At 32.4% G+C, this 18616-nt stretch overlaps 2 protein-coding genes across 2 annotated transcripts; both read right to left on the bottom strand.

Annotated features, from left to right (window-relative positions):
* Positions 1–1826: 1826 nt before the first annotated feature.
* On the bottom strand, positions 1827–8174 carry LOC125063732 (CLIP domain-containing serine protease HP8-like). Its single transcript, XM_047670316.1, has 6 exons — positions 8021–8174; positions 5648–5790; positions 5032–5239; positions 4110–4288; positions 3666–3771; positions 1827–3460 (listed from the first exon to the last, which is right to left on the bottom strand). The coding sequence occupies exons 1-6, from the start codon at positions 8082–8084 to the stop codon at positions 3048–3050; spliced, it is 1113 nt and encodes a 370-aa protein (XP_047526272.1). The 5' UTR covers positions 8085–8174; the 3' UTR covers positions 1827–3047.
* Positions 8175–9398: 1224 nt separating this feature from the next.
* Positions 9399–18262, bottom strand: LOC125063721 (CLIP domain-containing serine protease HP8-like). The gene is made up of 6 exons (XM_047670307.1): positions 18131–18262; positions 16033–16175; positions 11893–12097; positions 11336–11514; positions 10908–11013; positions 9399–10694 (listed from the first exon to the last, which is right to left on the bottom strand). The coding sequence occupies exons 1-6, from the start codon at positions 18225–18227 to the stop codon at positions 10282–10284; spliced, it is 1143 nt and encodes a 380-aa protein (XP_047526263.1). The 5' UTR covers positions 18228–18262; the 3' UTR covers positions 9399–10281.
* Positions 18263–18616: the final 354 nt, after the last annotated feature.

Raw genomic sequence — 18616 nt, 5'->3', positions numbered from 1 at the left:
ATGTATTGGCGCGAAAGAGAGAAAACTCAATAAACAATCATATAAAAATGACAGATTCCAAATTCAAATGTAATCTTCTAATCTAATATATAAAATTCTCGTGTCACAGTTTTCGTTGCCATACTCCTCCGAAACGGCTCGACCGATTCTCATGAAATTTTGTGTGCTTATTGAGTATGTCTGAGAATCGGACAACATCTATTTTTCATCCCCCTAAATGTTAAGGGTAGTCCACCTCTAAATATTTTTTGTTTATTTTTAGATATTTTTTTTCTGTTTTTATTTTTTTATGATACAGCATTAAAAATACATACAACCCCTAACTTTCACCCCTCTACGATCAACCCCTATTTTTTATTATACATGATATACATGGCAAAACGACGTTTGCCCGGTCAGCTAGTATTTTGTAAATTTTCAATTGTAGTATATTTGAATATAAATAAGTATAAGTAATAAGTATATTTAATTATTCAACCTAAAAATAACAGTAATACCATGAAAATAGCAATGGGTAAATATGTCAAAGAAGGAAGTGTGTTTGGATATTTCAAAAGCACTAATTAGTAAACCACATACAGATAACATTTATTTCAAAACTATTTACAAATATGTGTATCAAATCATGTTTACTGCATAAATATGTATTAAATACACATTTCCTTTTTAATAAAATAAGTTTAAGCTAATGGAATCCTTGTTAAATGACGGCCTTCTTTTCTAACAGCTTCTTTCTTAATATATCGTTTACTTACTCTTTGTTACATCATTTATGTGTAGCACAAATGAACAGTTTTTTAATCAACTGATCCTAATACTAATTAATAACACCGATGATATGCTGTATGAGAAGTACGATTCTAATTTCTTAGTCGGTCATATCACGAACAATAGGTACCTACGTAAAATCGAATACAATAATTGAAAAGTAATAATTTTGTATGAGATGAGCAAATAAATATAGTTTAACAATAAAAATACATTTGTTAACATTGCAAATGTTGAACCTTATCAGATATTTTTTGAAATCCCAATTAATTATTAATATGATTTTATCAGATAAGTGTTGCTTTTGTCGTGAAGAAAAACAAAGTGTTTTTTATTTATGATAGTTCGAAAGCCGGGGGAATTCATTTTCGAATCTGCTTCTTGTGTCAGACTACCTAGAGTCTATGGGGTTTGGAAAAAGAAGAAAAAAAATCCTTTTATTAATAATGCATTTTTATAACTTTTTTTTTTATTGCTTACTTATTAATTACTATATTTACAATTTATACATATAAACCACGTTGCTGTTTTCGCATTATACAACTCATACTTTTCCTATTCTCTACCCCTACCACCCCATGGAAAGAGGCGACCATTTAAGACAGCAAGTAAACAACCATGTTTTCGAATAATCTTTAATTGATATTTTATATGTAATATTTCATTTAAGTATTAATACAATTTCATGACGTCCTTCCTGCATTAACACGTTCACTGCGCCATGATTTTTAAAGAACTTTCAGCTGGTGCTTTGGAGACCTAAAAGATCTCGTAAAAGCCTATCCTTTGGTGCGTTTGAGACTTAATCAGTCCCTAAAAATACACTTTTGAAAATAATTTATATCTCCCAAGAAAGCAGTGACATATATTTTGAGGTTTTTGTGGGTGAAAGATAGCTAATTGCTTTATATTTTGCTAGATTCGCACGCAGTTACGACATTTGAATAAACTACAAAAACCAAAAAAAAAAATAGATATCGATTGTTATATCTCGTATCGCAACCGAAGATAGTTCAATATGTGTAGTAAGTAGTGATGGGATTAAAATAATATTTCAGTTAACGATTCTAAAAGTTTTATTAATTATGCAAAGTGTTTTTCATTAAAATATGGTAAGCACATTGATTGCATGCACATTACGCGCAAATGGTAACAATTCATTTAGTTTTTTTAGAAGCGTCAGTGCTCTTTAACTGTGTGTACTCCAACGAAAAAGGTTCATAGTTTTCTTTGTAGCCAATGGAGGGCAAACTTGAACATTTTCCAAAAAAAATATTTTACTGGACGTATAATCCGGCGTTGATTTTTGTTAGAAACCTCACCTAAATCAATAGATTTTTTACACTTTTTTCTTTTAAAAGCAGAGTGTTATTTCCAAAACGTGCCAGCGACCTCCCATGTCGATTCAAGGACAACACTAAGAAGAGCCACGCAGCGCCCGCACCGCCCATCCTCCCTCTCTTGCGTTTACGAGGCGTACTATTTCACGAGTACCGACATATCTTCTAACGCAAGGAATTAAAACAATTACAGTACCGTGCGTTAGGGACCTAATCCATCTCTAATTTCTTTTTTAACGTCGTTGAATTCAGCTTTAAGTAGGAAGCAAACATGTATATTTGTCTTGCTCATACTTAAAGAATTTTACTAGTTAGAACCTCCCGCAAGGAGTGAAAAAACACGATTATGTTCAACGCACAATAAAAAAATCCAGCAAGAGATCTGATAGATCTCGTAATACAGCGAACGTGTTAACTGAGATCCCTTTTTAAATGCCAGTGTCATTCATTGTAACGCCCAGTATAAACCGAAACTATTATATTATCGAGTTATGGTTCATAAAGCTTATTAGACACAAAATCAATGAAGTAAATTTTGGTCGATGAAGTCCGGTAAAAAACTAAACGCTAACTTTTTCAAAAGCGCTTTTGCTATTAAGGAAAATATTATTAAATACAAAATTTTCACCAAAAAGCTTAAATTCATTTAGGAGTCTGATTTACGTAAAGTGTTAAAATATGGATTTCATCGTAACACTGTATTGAAATTATACTTTGATAGTGCAATGAATTTTTTTCACATAACAAACATAAATACAGATCACCTTTCAAATGTTTATATGAGTATAAATTTAAAAAATACATCGTAAAAAAAAACAATATTTTTTTACATGACCGCTAAGAGCTATAAAATATTTACCGTTTTACACCAGAACAACCACTATTACTTTGCTATTTATTCCAATTGATATAAATATTTATTCAATTACGCTAATTAAATTATTCTTCAATATTATCTAATATCCAATCGACGTATTCTCTGATATCTGTGTAAACACCTGGGAACGACGATCCACATTGCATTGGACCGTGCGACACGATCCCATACTGGACGTAACTATTAACACCGTTGTAGTTAGCTTTCATCATTAGAGGTCCTCCGGAATCACCATTACAAGAATCCTTTTTGAGTTCTCCTGCACAGAACTGTTTCTTAACGGCATCCCGGTTATTTCTGTTGTAGTAGCCTTTACATTCAGCGTCAGTTTTCACAGGAACTTCGACTCTCAACAGTATTGCAGATTCTCTACCAGTTTCAGTGTAACCCCATCCCGCTACTGTGCCGTTTTTGTTATCTAGACTTTTGCTACGTAGTGAAGATGATAGTGGTAGACAGATCGGTTCCACGTTTGCTGTAATATTATAAGAAGGATTAATTGTAAAAAAACACATAATACCACCCCTTTTTCGTATGATATATTGTTATTCAATCAAATGTATATATTCATTGAAGGAAGACACGTTTGTGTGTTTGTTTTTGATGCGACTACTAACGAATCTTTTAGTGGACTAAAATACTTATTACAAAGTTAGTAAATAGTATTAAATAATACTTACTGTAGTTTAAGAGGATCTCGCCATCTACTCGCAACAACGCGATGTCATTCGAGGTTGGTGATCTTTGGTAATTTTCATGAGGTATTTTTTCTTTGACATACATATCCTAGAAATAAATATAATAATAAACAACAACAATGCTTGATGCGTACCAAACAAGAACATTGTTACTTTAATTAAGATTTAAATGGTGCATTTACCCAGAACTGAATTTAGTAACTGATACTGGGTGTTAAGCGTTATACTTATCGACAAGTCAAACTATAAAGTAGTCATTTCCAATGAAGGAAAGTTAATGTTGGCATGAAATATCAATTTTTTCACGCACAAACTACAACATAACAAGTAGCAAGTGGCAAAATTATATTATGCAATTGACTACATTGTCAGTAATTTCGTTATGAAAACTGGTGTTTAAACCTTTTGAAGAAACATGGCTTTTACCTGAATATGATCTTCACAGATAACTTTATCCGGTTCATATTCGCAGTCTCTGTCCGTGTTAATGTCGTACTCTCCTATTCTGACACCTTCGATTTTCTTATCAACGACACAATGAGCCGCTGTCATAATATATTTGGAGTTAATTATAGTTCCACCACATTGAAATTGGGGGCCTTCGCCTGAAAAGAATCAATAATAAGTGCCTTATTCTTGTGTTGTTATTATTTTTGCGTAATCGTCATAAACATGCAATGGATCATTCATTTGTTTTTAATTGTGTGAGAGATTTTTGACTTTTTCATGTAACATGGACAAATAAACAGTGATAAAGTAAACCTTAGTTCACTAAATAACGTACTCTTTACACACATAATATTTAGGTATGGTAAGGGAGTCATTTACATTAACCTATGAAATTTTTGGAGTTATACTTCTTTAGGCGCGTTATGAAAAATTGATGAGTGAGTGAAATTTTACAATGCGCGTGCACCGTGACACAAAACTAACAGAATGAAGTTGCCAACTAAATCGCTCATTAAATTTAGGAAAAAATGTTCCACCAACGAAACAGAAATGGAACCTCGGTTAGTGGCGCATATTGAGCGTCTGAATTATAAGAAGAGTGTCTAAATTATCAGAAGTGATTTAAATTGAATATTTAAATCAATACTAATTAATATAAGAAAATGTTTGTGAAAAAACTGTGCTCATCAACCTTCCTAAGTCCTTCAATACAATTGTGGTTAACTATCCGTACATATTATAAATAATGCCAAATAAGTATAACTTCTTACGCGCGTATATAAGTACACGCACCCGTTTATATATATGCTGTATTGTTATATGGATTGTTTTTTTGGATGGAATGGACAGCGAATTTTTAAATCTGTACCATGTCAGTCAAAACATCTATATTACTTACGTGTTTTATAAGATATCAGTACCATCCATGGAAATTCGTATAGTTTAGCTGTTCTGCCTCCAAAAATTCGATTTCCCAAAATGCTGCCGCATTTATCCGGCAACAAGTTTTCTTTATTCGATTCTGCAAATCTACTTTCTAATTCTTGTAAGACCGGAGAAGGTGGATTTGGTCTTGTATTTAAGCTGGGAAAGTCTGAACAGCATACCTAAAAGAGTCATAAGATAATAAGTTACAGCTTTTAGTAACCCTACACTATTGACAGGAGAATATGTTTTGTCAACGAGACTATACAAAAATTATGACAAAGAACAAAGAAGTTACAATCGAGACTAGAAAAAGATTTTAGGTTTTGACATACGCGTTACGCATGTGATAGTTCACGCTGAGGCTTGATAATTACCTTCTGAATCTTATCATAAACCAGCCTAAAAATTACAAGCCTAAAGTAGTAGCGCTAACCCTCAGATTTAGATAGAGACCAGACAGCGCGCTAAGTGTTGCTCCCATATCAAAAAATGTATTGGATTATGTCATATTGAGTCCAGCTTTGTACCAACTCCTCTCTGATTTTAACCCTATCACATATAATATGGAAAATTAATTAAATGATTACCTTAAATACGGTTTCACCATCTTCCGTTTCTGTTCCACACAATGCTTTCTCAAATAGCTGTCTTGTTTCGTCGTCTTGCTTGAACTGAGCATGATCAAATGCTGCCTTGCATGTGTGGTAAAGTTGACAATCGTTGCAATTACCTACAACAAATTGTTTTATTAATTAGATTAACATTTATAATTTTTTTTTCTTTATACATATAACATTTAGTTTCTGACATATATGTCATATTGAAACATTTAGAAGCCTTAAAATATAGACATAGACATAACAGATTATTACTAACAAAACACACACACGGAAACACAAAAACTAAAAATTTACGTACTGTAATGTAATTGCGGATTAATATGTATACACTTAAATATTTTGAAAAACAATTGAATAATGAGGAATCGCATTTTGCGAGGTACTCAAAATATATGCTGTGAAATAAGTTTTTTTAAATATTAAAACTGGAATTAGAATAAATCGATGTTGTAGCCACGGCTTGCTCAAATGTTAGTGAACGATACGTTCAAACTTTATTGCCCGGTGTTGATCTGTTAAAAGTATATATTACCTGACTAGATTACTGACTTAGGGAACGCTACGATCCGTCACCAAATTCTAAGTTATTTAATCGCTTTTTTTCTAATGCTTGTATATTATCGATAACTTGTTAATCATCAGACGTAAACAATACGACCTTATGTTTTTACACGCTATTTGCAACGGTTTAATTGACTGTCCTGACTTATTGTCGTTTTTACTATTTCACACCCCTTCTTCATACAATACAAGGCAAATCCAACTATTTAAAATTCTTCGGTCTAATACAAACTATTTACGTAACTCGGTCATGTATCGTATACCTTCAGATTATAACACAAATTACCAGCAAATAGATAGAGATATATTTAATGTAACTAAAAATGTTTAAAAAATAATTTAAAAAACTCTGGTATCTTTTATTAATAATGGCTTTGTTATTCTTCCTTTATATTAAATATATATTATAATGATCAATGAAACTTAGAACTTAGAATTTATTATAAATACATATATACATTGTTATATTTTTTGTATACATAGGTGAAACTGTGCTTTGTTTATGTTTGAATGTGTATTCCTTTTTTGGCTTTTGTGTACAATGTAATTGTTTGGATATTGTTTAGTGAGTAGTTGTAGTAATACTGATGAGTAAATAAAAAAAATGATGTGCTTAGAAGTATCTTTCGTGAGTATTCATTAGTGGTTAGTTTGAAATTAAATGTCACTTGTAACTCTTTTAACGCGGCGATACAATCTACATATTCTCATTAATCTATTACTTTAGACTAATGCTTAAGGGTGCAATTTAACCTTCTGATTGTACGTGATGACGTATTATTTGTGTGCATAAATCTTCTTCTCGTCCGTTCTACGTTCTTACTATTGGAGAACTGGCAGTAAATGTAAATTTAGAAGCATTATTTACTGACGTTCATAAGTATGCATTGAGTTACTTGTAATTTAATAATATTTTGATTTTGACCTACATGAGTTCAAGGTCATATGACGCAAAAGCCTTGAACCGTAATAAATAACACGCGATTAATCTTATTAATTATTGTGTCTTCGATATGAGCGTCAAACTATTGGACTGACTTTATTCAAAATAAAACTTAGCAATAATTTACAATTTTATGTAGGGCTAATATGTTACTTAATATTTAAGAGATATATTACATAATACCAAAGATTGTTAGATTTTGCGTTTAATATATTAATAAAAATAAGAGAACTAAATTTTTTTTTAAATAATTATTTATAAGCAGTTTTTTTCATCACAGATGGAGCATGCTACAATAAAAGTAAGGTTAAACGCACTACCTTTGGGTTTTAGAAACTAATATGGATGAAGATATCACACACACTTGCACAATAAAATTAAGATCCTAATATGCTAATATAACTTGATTTAATGTACAGAATAATAATACTTTAAATCTGCCGACACACAAACAAGTTTATAAGCTTTTTCAAGGGTGTCTGTGGTACTAGTGTTTAAGTTGAATTTAGATACTATTCCATTATATAATTCTGTATGAATGTCTAACGGAAAATAACAAACCAATCGTGGTTATACTTTTGGAATTGCAATCAGTAATCTCTCTTTTAAAATCGAGTCAAGTATAACTAAAGTAATTATTTTATTTATTTATTTTTTACTTGCAAAACCGCTTTTATTTCATAAACCTAAGATTTAAATTAGATACACCTAGACAATCTGTAATAAATATTAGTAATAGTGATTAAAACCTGTTTTTGTATTGCGCGTATCATACAATGTGTTTGCAATTTTCTAGATCGACTAGCGATATTTAATACTTAAAAGGAATTACTTACGTTCACTATATACTAAATTACACGTATGTAGCACTAATAAACTTAAAAATATCTTTTTAAACATTTTAAAGGTGCGGTCTTTATGAAACACTAACACATACTAACTTGACTCGACCCCTTTAAGATGTCTGTTCCTCAAGCTTTGTAATAAGAACGGTATTTATATCGTATCATTTAACTTATTACCACATATTCATTTTCCTGATTCTATACCGGCTGTTTCTGTGCTAGGAAAGACGTAAATAAGATGCCTTTTGACGCGAGTAAATAAAAACGCTTATGCTCAGTGGCTTCAGCATTCGACCCTCATCCTTGAAGTCTTAGGTTCGACTATGTGCGTGTTTAACATTCGCTCGAACGGTGAAGGAAAACATCGTGAGGAAACCGGCTTGCCATAGACACAAAAATTCGACGGCATGTGTCAGGCACAGGAGGCTGATCACCTACTTGTCTAATAGATTTACAAATGATCGTGAAACAGATACAGAAATCTGAAGCCCTAAAAAGGTTGTAGTGTCACTGATTTATTTTCATTAATAAGTTTTAAAATCATATTAATAAATTCAAAAACGTGGACAATAGTCATGATTATTATAATGATTATTATTGTTCTAATCTTGTGAAAAAATAGTCCGTCACATTTTATGTAGACTGTTTTGACTGCCATTTTGTTTCACATATGCATAATCTGTTCTGTTACGGTTCATAATTGGCTGGAATTTATAGTTTCCAATATACGTCATTCTTTGTTAGACAAAAATCAATGAAGTAAATATTTGTCGATGAAGTCCGGTAAAAAACTAAACGCTAAGTTCTTCAAAAGGGCTTTTGCTGTTAATAATAATAATTAAAGCCTTTATTCAGATAGAAAATTTTACATAATTTTTTAACTTAAACTATTATCACTAGTGAGTCGATGACAGCGACAACCAATCTGTTTGCCCAACTTTGGCAAAGGCCTCCTCCATTTCTTTCCACTCTGCTCTGTTCTGAGCTTTCCTGGTCCAAATTTTACCAGTTACGGATTTTATTTCGTCTTCCCACCTTCGAAACTGTCTACCTCGTTTTCTTTTCTTATTTCTTGGGTACCAATAATGGGATCTTTTTGTTCCACTTTTCTATACCTCTTATTATACGACCAGCCCATTTCCATTTCAATCTTCGTATCCTCGTTGTGACGTCTTCAATCTTCGTGTGGTTTCTTATGATTTTATTATTGATACTATCGGACTTCCTGATAATATGTAGCATGCTTCTTTCCATCGCCGTCTGGCATGTCTTCATTTGCCTGGTTTGCATTTTAGTGAGTGCCCAAGTTTGGCAGCCGTATGTTAATACCGGAAGTATGCAAGTGTTATACAGCTTTGATTTGACATTCATTTTTATTTCTGTGTTTTTCATGATTTCGCTAAGCCCCCAGTAACATTTCCATGCTTTCCCAATTCTTGTATCAATCTCCTTCGACATTATATCAGTAATTGAGATCTGTTGGCCCAGGTGTGTGTACTCTTTCACATAATCAATTGACTCTCCATTTACTATAATAATATCTTCTGATGCATTCGTCATGGCTTTAGTTTTGGAGGTGTTCATTGTTAGCCCTACCTTGCGGCTTTTCCTCTCCAGGTCTGTAATCATAATTCTTGATTCGATGCTCTTTGTTTGTAGCAAATAGTATGATGTCATCGGCGAATCGTAGATGTGTTAGTTGTTCCCCGTTGATGTTTAGTCCGTACCCATCCCATTTTAATTCTCTGAAGATTTCTTCTAGTACAGCTGTGAATAATTTAGGTGATAGGGGGTCTTGACGTACACCTCTATTTATTTTGATTTCTTTTCCTACTTTTTTTAGTTTTATTCTAGCGGTATGTACTATTTGTTTATATATTTTTGAATATTCTTTGCTGTTAAGGAAATTATTAAATACAAAATTTACACCAAAAAGCTTAAATTCGTTTAGGAGTCTGATTTACGTATTGTAAAAAATATGGATTTCATCGTAACACTGTATTGAAATTATACTTTGATAATGCAATGAATTTTTTTCACATAAAAAAGATAAGTACAAATCACCTTTCAAACATCTATATGAGTATTATTTTAAGGCTCTTACTTTTCAAAAATACATCGTTAAAATACAATATTTTTTTACATGACCGCTAAGAGCTATAAAACAGTTACCGTTTAACATCAAAACCACCACTATTACTTTGCTATTTATTGCAATTGATATAAATATTTATTGCATTACGCTAATTAAATTATTCTTTAATATTATCTAATATCCAATCGACGTATTCTCTGACATCTGTGTAGACGCCTGGGAACGACGATCCACATTGCGTTGGACCGTGCGACACGATCCCATACTGGACGTAACTATTAACATCATTGTAGTTAGCTTTCATCATAAGAGGTCCTCCGGAATCACCATTACAAGAATCCTTTTTTAGTTCTCCTGCGCAGAACTGTTTCTTAACGGCATCCCGGTTATTTCTGTTGTAGTAGCCTTTACACTCAGCGTCAGTTTTCACAGGAACTTCGACTGTCAACAATATTGCAGATTCTCTACCAGTTTCAGTGTAACCCCATCCAGCTACTGTGCCGTTTTTGTTTTCTAGACTTTTGCTACGTAGTGAAGATGATAGTGGTAGACAGATCGGTTCCACGTTTGCTGTAATATTACAAGAACAATTAATTGTAAAAAACACATAATTCCACCCCTTTTTCGTATGATATATTGTTATTCAATCAAATGTACGTATATATATTCATTGAAGGAAGACACGTTTGTGTGTTTGTTTTTGATGCGACTGCTACTAAAGAATCTTTTTGTGGGCTAAAATACTTATTACAATGTTTGTAAATAGTATTAAATAATACTTACTGTAGTTTAAGAGGATCTCGCCGTCTACTCGCAACAACGCGATGTCATTCGAGGTTGGCAAGCTTTGGTAATTTTCATGTGGTATTTTTTCTTTGACAAACATATCCTAAAAATAAATATAATAATAAACAACAACAATGATTGATGCGTACCAAACAAGAACATTGTTACTTTAATTAAATGGTGCGTTTATGAAAAACTAAATTTAATAACTAATACTGGGTGTTGAGCGTTATACTTATCACCGAGTCAAACTATAGAGTAGTCATTTCCAATGAAGGGAAGTAAATGTTGGCATTGAATTTTTTCACGCACAAGCTACAACATTACAAGTAGCAAGTGGCAAACTTATATGCAATTGACTACATTGTCAATATTTTCGTTATGAAATCTGGTGTTCAAACCTTTTGAAGTACGAAAGCTTTTACCTGAATATGATCTTCACAGATAACTTTATCCGGTTCATATTCGCAGTCTCTGTCCGTATTTATGTCGTACTCTCCTATTCTGACACCTTCGATTTTCTTATCAACGACACAATGAGCCGCTGTCAGAATATATTTGGAGTTAATGATAGTTCCACCACATTGAAATTGGGGACCTTCGCCTGAAAAGACATCAATAATAAGTGCCTTATGCCTCGATACTTGTGTCATAAATTTGCAATGGATCATTCCTTTGTTTTCAATTGTGTGAGAGATCACATTTATGACGTTTTCATGTAACATGGACAAATTAACAGTGATAAAGTAACCTTAGTTCACTAAATAACGTACTCTTTACACACATAATATTTAGGTATGGTAAGGGAGTCAATTTAACCTATGAAATTTTTGTATATCTTTGTATTGTTATATATATATATGTATATGCTGTATTGTTATATGTATTGCTTTTTTGGATGGGAAGGACAGCGATTTTTAAAATCTGAAGAATGTCCTCCATTTCCTTAACAATATTCTTTCAAAACATCTATATCACTTACGTGTTTTATAAGCGATCAGTACCATCCATGGAAATTCGTATAGTTTAGCTGTTCTGCCTCCAAAAATTCGATTTCCCAAAATGCTGCCGCATTTATCCGGCAACAAGTTTTCTTTATTCGATTTTGCAAATCTACTTTCTAATTCTTTGACCGGAGAAGTTGGATTTGGTCTTGTATTTAAGCTGGGAAAGTCTGAACAGCATACCTAAAAGAATCATAAGATAAAAAGTTACAGTTTTTAGTAATCCTTGACTGTAGGCAGTGTGAAAGAATATGTTGAGATGAGACTAAACAAAAATTATGACAAAGAACAAAGAAGTCAGAATCGAGACCAGAAAAAGTTTTTGGGTTTTGACATACGCATTACGCATGTCCTGGTTCACGCTGAGGCTTGACAATTACCTTCTGAATCTGCTACTAAGTGTAGCTCCCATATCAAAAAACGTATTGGATTATGACATATTGAGTCCAAGATTGTACCAACTCCTCTCTGATTTTAACCCTATCACATATATTGGTATCCTGAATAAAATAAAATTACTTTTGATTTTCGATCACGATTTTAAGAAAGAAGTTTGACGACCATTTGAAATAGACCACAAGCCCATGAACAAAAAATACCTGTGAAATGACCCAACCTGAATTACGCTTAGAAGGCTGTTACTATATCTGAAAATAGCTCTGAGCACTATGCCGTCATTTCTGAGCGGTACATGTGAGTACGTGAGTGAATGGACTTTCTCATGTACAATGGGGGAATTTCGACTAATTATTAATGTACGGCTTTGTTATAAGTGTATAGATGATTAAAAATAAATGTCGAAAAACCTAGTGCCGTACAAAAGTGATGGTGCCGGAAGTCGGTGCAAATTTTTAATTCGACGACAGTTGCAGAAGCAATATAGGTCATTTATTACTGTACGGCATTTGTGTGATTCCTTTTGGACACATATACAGATACTTTACCCGTAAACGCCGTACATATTCCCAGCGGAGCGGTCGAAAGCCAAGGGTCGCAACATATGTCTGATTAGCATATAGGTGATGATGATATGAATCAACATAAAATGAAATGATATTGAGAGTACTTCACAAATAGATAACATTTTCCAGCATGCCGTACATTTTTTGTGGAACACATAGGTGTATGGGGTAAATTACTTTTCTCAGAAAAGAGTCATTTTCCGGTGACTTTTATCTGTACGGCAATAACACAGGTTATTAATACTTTAGACAATCTTCAATAAAAGATAAATGCCGTACACTTTCGATAGTCCGCTACCACCGCCTACCAATACAGGGCGTCCCAAAGTTATGGGAAATGAAGGGAAAGTACCTTAAATATCGTAGATAGGGTATTTTACTAAAAGAAGACTTTATGTTATTTTTAAAAGTTATTAATTCTGCATTCAAAGATTTTTTAAAAATTACTTGCCTCGTCTGGGAATCGAACTGACTTAAATGTAAAAAAAACACCCCTACTTTTATGATGCCAATCGAAAGAATGGCCAAAAACTAATAAGTCTTCTTAAGTAACATAGTATTTTAAAAGAAAGGAACAGCGTGAATGTATCTCTTTAATCAAATTAAAAACATTATCTATCGTATTCGGCCTAAAAAAATCCCCTACGAGTCTGTTACTTTAGAAAAGTTATTAGGTTTTGGCCATTCTTTCGATTGGCATCATAAAAGTAAGGGTGTTTTTTTTTTAATTTAAGCCGGTTCGATTTCCAGACGAGGCAATTAGTTTTTAAAAAATCTTTGAATGCAGAATTACTAACTTTTATAAATAACATAAAGTCTTCTTTTAGTAAAATACCCTATCTGCGATATTTAAGGTACTTTCCCTTTGTGTCTCATAACTTTGGGACGCCCTGTATTATATATATTTTTGTTAAAAATATTTTTCCTTTACCTCTCTCTGCTGGTACGATAAGGCTGTAAATATACTTTACAGCCTTATGGTAGTATACTCAGATATGTACAGTTATTAATGACCTTAAGGGACACCTCAAACGTCGTCGAAGTTTTTATCAGCTGTAAAGAATAATCTGGAGTAAAATGTACGGCATCTGGTTTTTTTTGTTTATTCATATTTGTTACATATAAAATAACAATAATCTTTGAAAATATTACTCCCCATATTACTCTAGGAGCATTTGAAAAGTCATCTAAATTTCGGAAATTTCATATATTTTTTATCATAATATTTTTATTTGTTACCATTTATAATGAACGGCTATAATGTACAACGGTAATATTTAGTAACATTATGTAAAAAAACAAGTTGCCGTACATTATTCTCTGATCTTACAGCAGTAAGAACTTGGTAAATCCTGAAATTTCGATAAATATTTAATTACACAAATATTAACTATAATATTTGGACGGCATAATTATAAAACATTATTGTCCGTGTTAAATAATATTTTGAACATGTTGCCGTACATTTTACAATGACCTTAGGGTATATGGGTGTAGGGGTAGGGTTCCGACCCTTGGCTTTCGACCGCTCCGCTGGAAATATGTACGGCGTTTACGGGTAATGTATCTGTATATGTGTCCAAAAGGAATGACACAAATGCCGTACAGTAATAAATGACCTATATTGCTTCTGCAACTGTCGTCGAATTAAAAATTTGCACCGACTTCCGGCACCACCACTTTTGTACGGCACTAGGTTTTTCGACATTTATTTTTAATCATCTATACACTAATAACAAAGCCGTACATTAATAATTAGTCGAAATTCCCCCATTGTACATGAGAAAGTCCATTCACTCACGTACTCACATGTACCGCTCAGAAATGACGGCATAGTGCTCAGAGCTATTTTCAGATATAGTAACAGCCTTCTAAGCGTAATTCAGGTTGGGTCATTTCACAGGTATTTTTTGTTCATGGGCTTGTGGTCTAAAACACCAATATGATTCCAACTGTATCTATCAATCGTTGAATCTGTTATGCATTTTTTTTCTGCGAATTTTGGACATGATATAAGCACATCAGACTCGGTTTTTAAATGCCTATTAACACGTTCACTGCGCCATTATTTTTGAAGAACTTTCAGCTGGTGCGTTGGAGACCTAAAAGATCTCGTAACAAGCCTATCCTCTGGTGCGTTTGAGACCTAATCAGTCTCCTAAAAATACACTTTTGAAAATAATTTATATCTTCCAAAAAGACAATGACATATATTTTGAATTTTTGTGGGTGAAAGATAGCTAATTGCTTTATATTTTGCTAGGTTCGCACGCAGTTACGACATTTGAATAAACTACAAATACCAAAAAAAAAATAGATATCGATTGTATCTCGTACCGCACCCGAAGATAGTTCATTATGTGTAGTAAGTAGTGATGGGAATAAAATAATATCTCAGTTATCGATTCTAAAAGTTTTATTAATTATGCAAAGTGTTTTTCATTAAAACATGGTAAGCACATTGATTGCTTGCACATTACGCGCAAATGGTAACAATTCGTTTAGTTTTTTTAGAAGCGTCAGTGCTGTTTAACTGCGTGTGCTCCAACGAAAAAGGTTTATCGTTAAATATTTCATAATCAGAATCACTGTCATTATTAGTCAATGGGGGGCAAATTTGAACATTTTCCAAAACAAATATTTTACTGGACGATGCAGCAGTATAATCCGGCGTTGATTTTTTGTTAAAAACCTCACCAATAAAATAGATTTTTTACACTTTTTTATCATACAAAAATAATCAACACGCTGGTATATACGCGAGTGTTATTTCCAAAACGTGCCCGCGACTTCCCGAATGTCGATTCTAGGACAACACTAAAAATCCCATCCTCCATCTCTTGCGTCTACGAGGCGTACAATTTCACGAGTACCGACATATCTCCTAACGCAAGGAATTAAAACAATTACAGTACTGTGCGTTAGGGACCTAATCCATCTCTAATTTATTTTTTAAAGTCCTTGAATTCAGCTTTAAGTAGGAAGCAAATATGTATATTTGTCCTGCTCATCCTTAAAGAACTTTACAAGTTACATCCTCCCGCAAGGAGTGAAAAAACACGATTATGTTCAACGCACAATACAAAAGTCCTGCAAGAGATCTGATAGATCTCGTAATGCAACGAACGTGTTAAGGAAAATTAATTAAAGGATTACCTTAAATACGGTTTGACCATCTTCCGTTTCTGTTCCACACATAGCTTTCTCAAATAGCTGTCTTGTTTTGTCGTCTTGCTTGAACCGAGCATGATCAAATGCTGCTTTGCATGTGTGGTAAAGTTGACAATCGTTGCAATTTCCTACAACATATTGTTTTATTAATTAGATTAACATTTATAATATTTTTTTTTCTTTATACATATAACATTTAGTTTCTGACACATATGTCATATTTAAACATTTAGAAGCCTAAAAATATAGACATAGACAAAACACATTATTACTATTAAAACACACACACAGAAACACAAAAACTAAAAATTTACGTACTGTAATGTAATTGCGGATTATTATGTATTCACTTAAATATTTTGAAAAACAATTGAATAATGAGGAATCGCATTTTGCGAGGTACTCAAAATATATGCTATGAAATAAGTTTTTTAAATATTAAAGCTGGAATTAGAATAAATCGATGTTGTAGCCACGGCTTGCTCAAATGTTAGTGAACGATACGTTCAAACTTTATTGCCCGGTGTTCATCTGTTAAAAGTATATACAGTAGAACCTCGATAACGTAAACCTCGGTAACATAAAAACCTCTGTTACTTCAAAAAATACTATGTTCCCTTCCCATCAGAGCCCAAAACCTCTATAACTTAAAATACGCAACCTCTATAACGTAAATAAATAATCTCTGTATAGGCCCTCAGTAACTAAAAGAAATGTTTCCACAACCTCTATAACATAAAATTGTTTGTGAATGAGTCATTTTATAAGAGTGTCAAAACAAATGGTTTCGGTATTTATTGCTTGCACGTGTTTACTAATGTATTGTTAACGTAAACAATACATTACCTATTGTTTGCTTTATCTAAATTCTTCAAAGCTTTGCGGCGGTTAGCTTTGTGACAACGACTTACTTGCATCATAAGTTAATGTGTTAATGTATTCTCCTCTCTATTTGTCATTGAAAATCAAATCGATTTAGAAACAGTGAATTTTTTAAAACAAAAGAAAATCACAGATTTTTTTAAGTAGACTAAACCTTTAGTTGTTATTTTATTTTTATGTAATGTAAGTAATGTGAATAAATATGATTACATATTTAATTTTCCATCCTTCTGATGCATTCAAGTAAAAATGGGAGGAAGGGTACATAGAAACATGTACATACCTCTATATTAACCTTTACCCGACATAGAACCTTGATAACTTAAAACCTCTATAACATAAAATATTTTGTGCTTCCCTTGGACTTTATCTTATCGAGGTTCTACTGTATTACCTGACTTAGTTAACGCTACGATCCGTCACCAAATTCTAAGTTATTTAATCGCTTTTTTCTAATGCTTGTATATTTACGTAACTAACTAACTGACTATTTACGTAACTCGGTCATATATCGTATACCTTCAGATTATAACACAAATTACCATCAAATAGATATATTTAATGTAACTAAAAAATGTTTAAAAATAATTTAAAAAACTCTGGTATCTTTTATTAATAATGGCTTTGTTATTCTTCCTTTATCTAAAATATATATTATAATGATCAATGAATCTTAGAACTTTTTTTTTATTATTAATATTCTGTTTTTTTTATTAGTGTGATAGTATTTTTATTTACACAAATACAGTATTTACAATTTTCTTAACCTATAAAGTAATAATAAAAGTTAAGTTTCTTAGAATCTAGAATTTATTATAAATACATAAATACTTTGTTATATTTTTTGTATATATAGGCGAAACTGTGCTTTGTTTATGTTTGAATGTGTATTCCGTTTTTGGCTTTTGTGTACAATGTAATTGTTTGGATATTGTTTAGTGAGTAGCTGTCCTACAGCTACTCACTGTTGATTAAATAAATAAATAAAAATAAATGATGTGGTTAAAAGTATGTTTCGTGAGTATTCATTAGTGGTTGGTTTGAAATTAAAAGTCACTTGTAACTCTTTTAACGCGGCGATACAATCTACATATTCTCATTAATCTATTACTTTAGACTAATGCTTAAGGGTGCAATTTAACCTTGTACGTGATGACGTATTATTGATGATATTTAATACTTAAAAGGAATGATTACTTACGTTCACTATATACTAAATTACACGTATGTAGCACTAATAAACTTAAAAATATATTTTTAAACATTTTAAAGGTGCGGTCTTTATGAAACACTAACATGTACTAACTTGACTCGACCCCTAAATCTTAATGTAATATTTTATTATAATACCATATATATGAATATTTGTGTCTATTTTCCTCAAGTTTTGTAATCAGAACGGTATTTATAACGTATCATTTAAACGTATTACCACATATTCATTTTTCCTGATATTTATACCGGCTGTTTCTGTGCTAGGAAAGACGTAATGCGTTTTGACGCGAGTAAATAAAAAGTTTAGGGTCGAATGCTGAAGCCACTGCAGCATTCGACTCCCATCCCTGAGGTCTTAGGTTCGACTATACCCCAATGGACTTTCTGTCTATGTGCGAGTTTAACATTCGTTCGAACGACGAAGGAAAACATCTTGAGGAAAAGGTCCTACCTTAGACCCAAAAATTCGACG

The sequence above is a fragment of the Pieris napi genome, chromosome 1 (assembly GCF_905475465.1).
Source record: "Pieris napi chromosome 1, ilPieNapi1.2, whole genome shotgun sequence".
Classification (NCBI taxonomy): Eukaryota; Metazoa; Arthropoda; class Insecta; order Lepidoptera; family Pieridae; genus Pieris; species Pieris napi.
This window is presented reverse-complemented; position numbering and strand designations above follow the sequence as displayed.